Source organism: Taurulus bubalis (assembly GCF_910589615.1).
Source record: "Taurulus bubalis genome assembly, chromosome: 18".
Classification (NCBI taxonomy): Eukaryota; Metazoa; Chordata; class Actinopteri; order Perciformes; family Cottidae; genus Taurulus; species Taurulus bubalis.
Window position 1 is genome coordinate 11,520,754 of NC_136606.1, and position 10,607 is coordinate 11,531,360.

Genomic DNA, 10,607 nt, shown 5'->3' on the forward strand with positions numbered 1-10,607 from the left:
TGCACATCACGTTCTACAAACACTCCATAAATTGGTTGAAAAAAAGTGACACTTCAGAAAATGCCCACTTCACAGAGAATGTCCTGCACCTCTCTGTACCACCCTTGGCCTTTCTTTTCAATTCTTGACATGTCATCATCCTTTGAAGAGCCGTGTAGCGGGTCCCCATCAGTGCCCCACACCTCTGATGCTTCTGAGAGCGGGCCTCATACGTGGTGAACCCTCACGTTAGACCTTTTAATGAGCTGTCATTTACCTACGTAAAGATATGCTAACTGGCTACATTATGCATGGGACTCACATCTGCAATGAAAGGTACTGTATATAGACTGTCTGCAGCTTCATCAGCTCAAGAAAATAGTGGGAGGAAAGTCTGCATTTCTTTGAACATAATTCATCAAAGCTGCATTTTGAATACATGCAAGCAAATGGATAGGCGGAGAGGACAAAAGCCAAATCATTCCTTAAAGGTTTGGATGTCACTATGAATAAGCATTAAAAGCCTTGAAACGCATACACAACATGATGCCTCCATAAAATGCATGCAACATCCTCAGCGCAACTTGCAGAGACCCAATTTTAGACTTAATTGTGGTGATCCTTCCTCTTTTTCTCAGCCCCATTTGACGAACATTGCACTGTCAGAGCTGGCTGACAAGCCATGCGGAAGAGTGACATCAGGTATCCAAGAGCCACAACTGACCCCAGGCCTTCAGAAGGACACATAGCTACAGAAATCATCAAATGTCAAGTACGGGGGACATGCAAGGAAAAGGGATGTGGCCTACATGTACATGGCATTGCCGTACCAGGGGCTGCCATTGCCCTAAAAGGGACTTCACTTCCATCAGGCAAGCTGATCGGCTGGACTGACAGGAGTGTTATGGTTATTTTCCCTGACAGCTAGCTACTGGCTTCCAGGAACGGGGAGGTCGATTATATGGTGGGTCTTAATGCGAGCCATCTGCTTTTACAAAGAAAACGACTGCAGTGTGGTTTGTGTGTTTTTCTCTACAATTCACACATGTATTTACAGTATATTAGCGGAATTCCTCTCATGACTTGGATTTGCTTTTAATGCAGGAGTCATTTGTTTGTGATCTCACTGTCACAACCTATTACAATATGTCCTACTTCTGTGACAAATATTATGCATTAAATATCCTAAACATCAAATGAGGGCCTGCACCCTGTGTGCTCACACCACCATATGCTTTACAAAGTTTAAAAATACCAACCTCATATCAAATATTTTTCTGTCCATCTGCCCGCTTGTCCATCTCTTTGTGTGTGTGTGTGTGTGTGTGTGTGTGTGTGTGTGTGTGTGTGTGTGTGTGTGTGTGTGTGTGTGTGCGTGTGTTTGTGTGTGTGTGTGTGTGTGTGTGTGTGTGCATGTGTGCATGTGTGCGTGCGTGTGCGTGCGTGTGTGGATACAAAAGTACGATTTCCCGAGGGTAAACCATAACATTTTAGAGGGTAAGACCTGCATTAGGGCTAGGCACATCACAATTATGGTTGAGCCTACAGGTAAACAACATTTGTTTGTTAATGTACATCTACACATGCTACATGCTACACATGCTAACATTTAATTTACATTAAAGTTTTGTGCTAAGTTTGATGCAATCAATCTATTTTTGTGAGTATTTTGGAAACCATATGTTACGCTATTGTCGATAAAAGTAATTTTCAGCATGAATGTTTTCATATCCTTAAATACCATGAGAAAAACCCTGATTATGTCACCCGAGTTATCTGAGTTGGTCTCTAAATCGTTCCTAGTTGCAGGCGACAATTGGAAAGTCCAACACTATTTCCCATTCATGCGATTCAATGCTGTATATAGGCTGCTCCGTTACAATATATCCAGTGTAGTTAATGATGGAAATATAGTGTTTAAGCGCTTTTATTTTGAAGGCCAATATCGCCACTCTCCACCGGGAAAAAAATAGTTTCTGCACGTGGAAGAAACTTTACTGGACGTCACCATGGCGACTGGACGCGGACAGTCCGGAAATTAGACATCTCCACGTTATTCTTTGACACATGAATGGCTACAAACACGGAAAACAGACGCTATTTGTTGAGCTAACTTAAGTTGGTTGTTCATTTGATATGCTAACGCTAACGTTGAAGCTAAAACTCGGTCACACAAACGTGGCTTCATGGCCTCAACTTGCAAAATATAGCTAAATAATAAACAGGTCAAGACCAGTAAAACATATGGCGGCACCAAAAGCAGTCACTTCCAGAATGAGGACGTCCAAAAGAGCTGACAAATCGTATACAGCGTCCACTCTGAACTTTCTGGAAAGGTAATCTATCAAAACATGCTCATATTTTCCACCTGCACTTCAACACCGAAGCCAGCCGGTAAGTCAAGGCTGTATTGCCCTGCGAGCTAAAGGATTTATAGACCGTGTTTGCAGCAAAACACAATCAAAGCACAGCAAAAAAAATAATTATTACAGGTGGAAGACACTTCAATGCATGTTCTAATTAAGCAATATGAGTATTTATCCATTGAATGTAGTAAATATAGCCATGCAATATCAGAGGGAGGTGTGTCTCCTGTTCTTTATTGACACACACAAGTGTAATGCCATTCAAGCATGCAGATACATATTTATATTTAGCAAGTGTGTTGTTTCACCATGAACATTGAAACTATACCTCGATACGCACAAATAACTCTGCTTCTTTTCTCTTTGTTTTTATTGGTCACAGTTTGCTGGAACATTAAGTCTAAAGCAATGCAAACACCCGACTCACCCTAAAAAAGGCATGGCACGTCATTGTAAATATGATGACATATAGTCTAGATTAGGGGTGCAACTAACAATGATTCCAATATTATTTTGTTCTGTTAATCAATTAACCGGTGATTCCAAGGTCAGGAAACATTACAAAATTGTAGTTTGTCAGTTTCCCTAAGCCCTAAAGGTGAAGGGCTGCTTTTTCTGACCTGCATTTTAAAACAAAAATATATTAAATTTGCTAACAACAAAAGCAAATAGTCACTTTTAAGATGCTGGAACCAGAGACTGTTTAGTTATTTTGCCTTATAATTGAGTTTAATATTGTTACTGATACATGTTCTGTCGATCCCCGAATAGATTAATCAACTGCTCGTTTCAGCCTAATTTCTTTCTGCATGAAGGATGTGGACATTATGAAGTATATCGTCAGTATAAAGATATAATCTTTACGAGCCATTCTCTTCACTTAGAATTATTAAATCCTAGACCTGTGGCCCTGGTCTAAGGGCTTTTTTTGACTTAAGATGAACACAGTGTCGTCTTTATGTCACAATTGACTGGCAAAATTGTGGATATGTTTTAACGTGTGATTTGTGGCACTTGCCATCAACTCAACCTTTTCACACTATTAATAATGCCAAAACATAGTCAAATGAATATCTCTATGTTAACAGCCACTTCAGTGTTTTTCTACAACTCGAACCTACACCAAACAGGATTTATTCATTTTGTTTCTCATTTCAGAAATTGTTTCATCTGGTTGTTTGAAATGCAAAGTAATGTCAGTGATTGACCAGGCACGTAGTGAACACGAATAGATTACTTACCCAAGAGACTGAATCGGATGGCTTTGGCATCATTAATCAGGGCAGGTGCAACCAGATGAACCAGACCAATATTTCTCATTAACAGATATGGAGAAGTAGTTTTTTTTTTCAAAAGAAACAAATATACTCATAAGAAAGATAAAAGATCAAACATTGGTGTCTTGTGATTTGAGATTGGATCTCACTCAGACTTTAATTCATCCCTTCCTGCAGCTTGAGAAGGGTCTTTTTCTGATGCCAGAATTGTATGCAAACAAATGTGGTGGACCTACTGGACGTGTAAAGGATGTAACAACATCTTCTGTTGTTTTGTCATCTGGCTGTTTTTTCACATGAGCACGTTACAAAACGGTGAATTCTGAAGTTAATGTTGTGTTTATTTTCTTTTACCAAATCTACAGAATGAGAACACAGACACGGGTTATTTCATTTTGTTGTCAGAAATGCATGATGAGATTGCCAAGTAGCCTGTCGAGAGCTCATTTGTCTCATTCACAGATGCCTCTAAAGAACTGCATGCTGAACAACAGGTGGCATGAAAACACCGGTGTCACTTCCTTGTAGTGACGTCTAATTACCTTTTTCCATAGACTGCCATCTGAGATCCTGATGAATATTCTGTCGTACTTTGATGCCTCCGCTCTTTTTAGCATCATCCACGTCAATAGGCTCTTCTACCAGCTTGCCAATGATGAGTAAGTACCAGCCAGGTCGTGTTAATGCAACATACACACTACATTACATACATCAGTTAGGAAACCAAGAAACATGTGCGAAATCTGCCAGTGCACTAAAATGTAGCACCTAAGGATTATTTTTTATTGAAGATTAATCTGTTTATCAGTTTCTCGGGTAATTGTTTGGTTTTACATATTATACGGCCCAATGTGACCAACAATCCAAACCCCAAAGACATTGAGTTTACTATCATAAAAGACTTTACAAATTACAATATTCACATTTTAAAAGCTATGACATGACTTGATTATTTAGCTGTCGGAATTGTTGTTGATAAAAAAAAGAAAACCAGATAATTATTTCAGCTGTGGTGGAATAATCTTAATTCAACCTGTCTTCATCAGCCTGTCTCAAGTATTCCATGAAAACAAGTTTCCCTTGATTGTAGTGTTGTGACCTGTATGTGAAAAATACTCACATTTAAAAGAAATATTTAGGAAAAAAGTCTACTTTACTGGAAATAAATTGAAGAATACTTACTTTCGGCAGATTATTCCAGTTGTTTAATGAAGATTTTTAGTACTGAGATTTGACAGAAATAACTTGATTAGATGGAGATTTGTTTTGCAACGTGACAGCTCTCTTGTAGACGGGCAAACCGGAAACCTTTTACATTGGCGTCACATTAATTGACTCCTGGGAGAACTGTATTGTCTATATTATAGACATAGACATCTAGACTGGTTTATGTAAAGCAGTTTCCATGTCCACCTCAAAACAGACAACTTGGACATGACATCTCATAAGGAAGAGTGTGATTAGGTTTTAGTGACACCAAACCCTGTGTTGTTTCACTGCACAATGTTGTAAAGTCCGCCATCACATATCAGACAGTACCAAACATAGTAGTTATTGTATGAAACGGACATGAGTAATGATACTTGCAACAGAGACTAATGTTCAAGGTGCAGCTCTATGTCCTGACAGGTTGTAATTTGCGCAGCCTGCACAAACACAGTACTAATCCCCCATGATGAAAAAGGGAGCCATACAAACTAAAACCAGTGAAAAAAGGCCCACTACCACCTGCTACTGCACACCAAGCTGTGAGGAAACCAACTTCCTGATGTGATGTCATGTGCATCGCAAAGTTTTTCGGGGTATTGCTCAAAACGCCTACTTTTCTACAAATTCTGCTTCCATGGCTTATAAAACATACACAATTATACATATAGTAAGATATTCGACCTATGAGTTGCACTTTGAACAGGAAGTTCAACTCTTATCAGAACGCATCATTTTTCTCAATCAAGACACAAACAGCAGAAGAACATTTGCATTCAAGAAAACGTCAGAGACGTACCTTGGAATGGCAGACCTGTGAGAAATAAGCATAGCAGGCCTTATTTCATATCAATAAATCATTTGTGTATTAACCTTTTTGAAGTTGTCCTCACTCACAGCAACCTCTCCCCTTTCTACACTTTTCAATACCATCAATGCAGAGCTCTGTGGAACAAGATATACATCGTAGGGTTAGGCAAGAATAAAACACCTCAGCGCATGGAGGAGCTGCTGCGGAAGATGGCCACAGTGGAGGTGCATGATCGGGCTGTGGGCCACTGGAAGTTGCTGCACTTTAAAACTCTAGCCTCACATGACATGAACAAGTGGAGAAGTCATCTTGGACTCATCAGCCGTCACACTGGGCTGCCTAGCCGAACAGAGCGGGTCCTCAGGTAAGAGATGGAGAAGGGCAGAAACGGCTTTGGAAACCCATTTAGATGAAGTACCTGAGGTGTATGGTTTGTTATATGTAGCAGGCACTTGAGTAGCCCATCAAGTGTTGTTTGTGAATTAAGGTTAAATGAGTGGTTACCATGTATTTTCAAGCATTTGAGTCCCTGAGCTACTGAGGTGAGAAAAAACGATTCTCTGGGATTCCTTTACTTTATTTCAGCCAAAAGGAGCTGTGTTGATCATACTTTGTATACCAGGCGGTAATCTGCCATCTGTTTGGTGTGTCTTGCTGTTTTACAATTGGAAGCAGCTCTGAGGTATCATGGGAACCCCTGCTTTGTTTGTGGTTAGCAAACAGTAAAACTTTGGAGATCCACCCTGTCAAAAAAGGTCGAAACTAGAGTACAGTTCAAGCCGCTGGCTATCAAATACAAAGCAGGGTTTGTTTTTCATATCGCACTTAATGACACTTTCTTATTAAAGGTGAGCGAGGAGGTCTCTGTCTGAGCGAGATGTCTGCTCAGGGGGATGCCAGCACGCAGGGGAAAGCTCCCTCGTCGCGGTTTCTGCTGTGTTTTTATGACCTCTGATTAGAGGCTATGCAGCACTCAATTTTGAGTTCTGTGGCAGTCGCTGCGGTGGGGAAGTAGAAATAATTGTGTTCCTTGTAGATGCTGTCTGAATTGTTGAAATAAATTACTCAGCCACCCCCCTCCAACTCCTCATCCACAACAGACGCCCACACATTCATGTACAACACCCTCCCCTTCCTCCCGCCTCCCACCAACTCAGACAATTCCCTGTGGGCGGTTTGTCTGTTAGAGACACTGAGGAGCATGCGATTTACCTTGGTAATAATCATTTCACAAGACATCACACACACAGACAATACAGAGCAAACTCCCCTGGGTCATCTGGGGCCTCCTGGGCCGCTCCAGTTTTTAGCTTTGTTCCTCCACTTAATTGATATTGGATGGTGCCTCAGCAAGACACCGCCTACATCACAGTAGGGGTTGCCCTGAATCACATTTCAGACAGAACTGGATCAAGAGATTTATCACAACAGCTGCGCTTTCATTTAATTCGTTGCATATCATTTCATTAATTGAGTATGTGTGTATTAAGCAAGTTATTTCCCACTTTTCAGATCTCAGATCTCCCTTATCATACGATACTGAATACAGTACAAACAATCCACATGCTTTCATTGTGAAATATCTTCTTAGCTATAATCCTGTGTCGTATCTTATTCTAGAAACGTGCACGTCACCTGGGAGCTGACGGTGTCTGATAAGTCGGGGCATGAGTGCACACATGAACCGAGCTGGTCCCAGTTCTTCGAGACATCTGTGACTCTGTGCTGGAGCGGAGGAGGCTGCTTGCCCAACTACGAGCAGATTTCCACCCTTCAACTCCACGGTGTCAGGAGGATAGCCCTCAACTGCCCCGGCCTGAAGAAGTGAGACAGCCGGCATCTCTCTCTCTCTCTCTCATTCTCTCTCTCTCTCTCTCTGCCTTCTCTTTGCTCTCGGTGAATCCAACTGTTTTCTTTGCCTGCTCCGTCAGACCTGGCTGGAGGTCCCTCATGGCGAAGTTAGACATGCAGACTCTAACTGAAAGCGCGCAGGTCATTGGCCAGGACACACTTGTTGAACTGAAGCTGCTCCAGCCTGGCATCATCATCGGCATCTGGAGGGTAATTATTTCTCAGGCAGCTATGATATTTTTTATATAATATTCATTAGCTTTTAGTAGCTGGAACAATTAGATGGGTCATTTTCTTTTTTTTTACTTAAAATTACAAGAATTTAACTGAAATTGAAGTGATGGCTCTCTTTGCAGGAACAGTCCTCAGTGGCCTTTGTCATGTTCACCCTTCACTTCCACAGGCTGGTGGAAAGAAGCATCCAGGGATCTTCCGTTTGGTAGGCTGCACTTTAACAGGCACCTGTTTATTCACATGCTTACATGGCGTTCAGTGTATCACCATCAGATGGTTAGGGCGTGAAGTGCCAGCATCACTGCCACCTGTATTTCACCACCATAATGGATAATGTGACTGTAACTCATTTTTTCTTGTCATGTGTAGGCACCAGTTACACCAGTTATTGTTGTATACTAATTTGCCAGAAGGACACACATACACAGTGCAGGTGTTAATTGCAAGCAGTTGACTTCACATATTAGCAGAGATTAAAGGTCATTATTTGGAGAATTTGCTTCTGTATTGTATGGCTTGCATTCAAAGCCAATTGGCTGGATCAGTCGTTGTCAATACAGGGCCACTCAAAGGACCCCAGGAAAGAAATTATGGGTGAACAGATTAAGTTGTTAAACAAAACAATCAATATGTTGTCAGATGTTTCTGTCTTTCTTGTGAAATAATGGATCCTATCACTTTTAGGCCTCTAGCAACCCTGTAAAAAGGAGTCACAAATGGACATTATTTCCAAGGTCATGTTGGGAGCTGGGATGAAAATAGTGGTCCATATTTAGTTTTCCATGCATCTGAAAATAAATCTAAAGAAATAAGTCAACATATGTGATATTTAGTACTGGCGTCTTGAAGAACAGAGATCATCTGAGAGATACAAAATCTCAGCAATTCTACACACAAGACTACACAGCGTTCTAGATAGTGATACACCTATTGTGAGTTAGCGTTGCAGCACAGTGTGGACATAGCCCCCTCTCCTGGTTTCATGTGAGAACAAATGTTACATCATTATTCCAGTCCACAGAAGTAAAACATCTCTGAAATACATCCTTCATGAAATACCTTTTTCATAATGTTTTCTTCATCTCTACAGTCTTAGTTTAATTTTTTCCTTTTCGCCAGCCCCTACATGGAGCCAATAATGAAATCCCCTCCTGATGACATAGACCCCGAGTACGGTCTCCATGGTTACCAACTACACACTGTTCTTCACAACACTGCATGTGAGATCATGTCCGGAAGCTTCCCCCAGATGTTCTGCCGGAGAAGTAATTTATGTCCACTTATATTCACTAGCTGTTAAGTCACAATGTATACTGTGCTAATTGGGTCATTTAATAAATATTTTTAATCAGAGTAGGTGTGATTCATATGTACAGTCACGCAGAGGAGTACTGTTAATGCAACATGTCTATCATCAGTTTGCTTAGTCTTTTTTTACTCTTGCTTGTTTATTCTCATACTGCATAGTTATATTGCCTCTGTAGCTACACATTCAATACAATCAGGATTGTGAACTCTGACATCAACATCCTGCACATTTGTACAGTTTGCTTTTAAACTCTGATATATGTACATTTGCACATGTTTATATACAAGTACACACATTGTAGCATGCAACAAATAACACCTTTGATAGATATTAGCTATGTTCATTGAAACATTCATTGTATTTGAAGATCATCATAAAGCTTATAGATTAAATTTACCAATCATTTGACCTAACACTCATTTCTATTGTTTGAGATTGAATTGTTTCGTGTTGTTGTTTTTCACCAGCTCAGATCTGTGATGGCCTAATCCAGCTGACTGCCATTAGCAGGACAATCTTATCGCAGCACACACCTCTCTCCAGCAGAGTCAACCTTCCCTGGAGGTGTGAGGCCCTGCATGGCGCAGTGAAGGTTGTGGGCTGTTGGCTACTAACACACTATTTTCCCTGTGGTATATGAAGAAATAAATGCTTGCCCAAAACATCTCAAATATATTACTGACTTAATGGTAAAGAAAAAAAAAACGTGCCAAAGAAACAGACCACTAGATGGTTTTATTTGAATGTTCACAGATCTGTTAAAAAGCTAATTTTAGAATAATTAGCTCTTATCGCCTAGTTAATGCGAATACAATTGTTTGCTTTGATTTCAGGATTAATTTGGACATTTTGGACTCATTGCACAATAGAAAAGGATGATTATATTCAAGAATACAAACTGAAATCACAACAATGATAGTCCAGAAAAGAGATCCTGACATTAGTTTATTCTTCAACTTCTTTCCAGAATTGCTGCATCATGAGTTTGACTCTACTAGATGAATTTAGGAAACCTTTCTGGTGTGTCGGCTCCCCGGTTTCCATGGAGCCAGAGAAGACTCCTGTCTCCTATGACTATGACGGAGAGCACTTCTCAATCCACTACCAGGACTCGGACGGTCAGGTGAAGATGCAACTTGTATGGATGAAGGAACAGAAGCAGTTGGTTCTTATCAGTTTGGTCGTCTACGTGACTGTTGGCAAAGTCAACAAGCATTTCAGTAGAAATTACTGAACCCGCAGTATTTCTAGAGGAAGTTGTAAGGTTTTTAATCATAACAGTTTGATACTATGATGAGGGTTTTAATACTTCAATTAAACATATATCTGGACTGCATGATCTTCTTGTATTCTATTATATCAGCATCTGCCTTTTTTTATTGGGACAAGAGAATATGCCACCAGAATAATTTGACACTCTTAGTGGTCAATAATAATTTATACATTTAAAAAAACAGAAACCAGAAATGTTTTTAGTGATATTTTGTATATAAAGAAAATGTTGCAGTTTAAAAATCCATTTGCCAGAGAAATGTGTAAATGTTGAATAAATAAATACATCTTAATTGGATTTT

General features: G+C 40.2%; 1 protein-coding gene across 1 annotated transcript; it reads left to right on the forward strand.

Moving 5' to 3' along the window:
* Positions 1-2,223: 2,223 nt before the first annotated feature.
* Positions 2,224-10,267, forward strand: fbxo15 (F-box protein 15; the record flags this gene model as incomplete). The annotated part of the gene is made up of 9 exons (XM_079234325.1): positions 2,224-2,315; positions 4,177-4,281; positions 5,770-6,003; positions 7,260-7,463; positions 7,571-7,700; positions 7,847-7,929; positions 8,844-8,989; positions 9,501-9,625; positions 10,001-10,267. The coding sequence occupies 9 exons, from the start codon at positions 2,224-2,226 to the stop codon at positions 10,265-10,267; spliced, it is 1,386 nt and encodes a 461-aa protein (XP_079090451.1).
* Between the last annotated feature and the right edge of the window lie 340 nt (positions 10,268-10,607).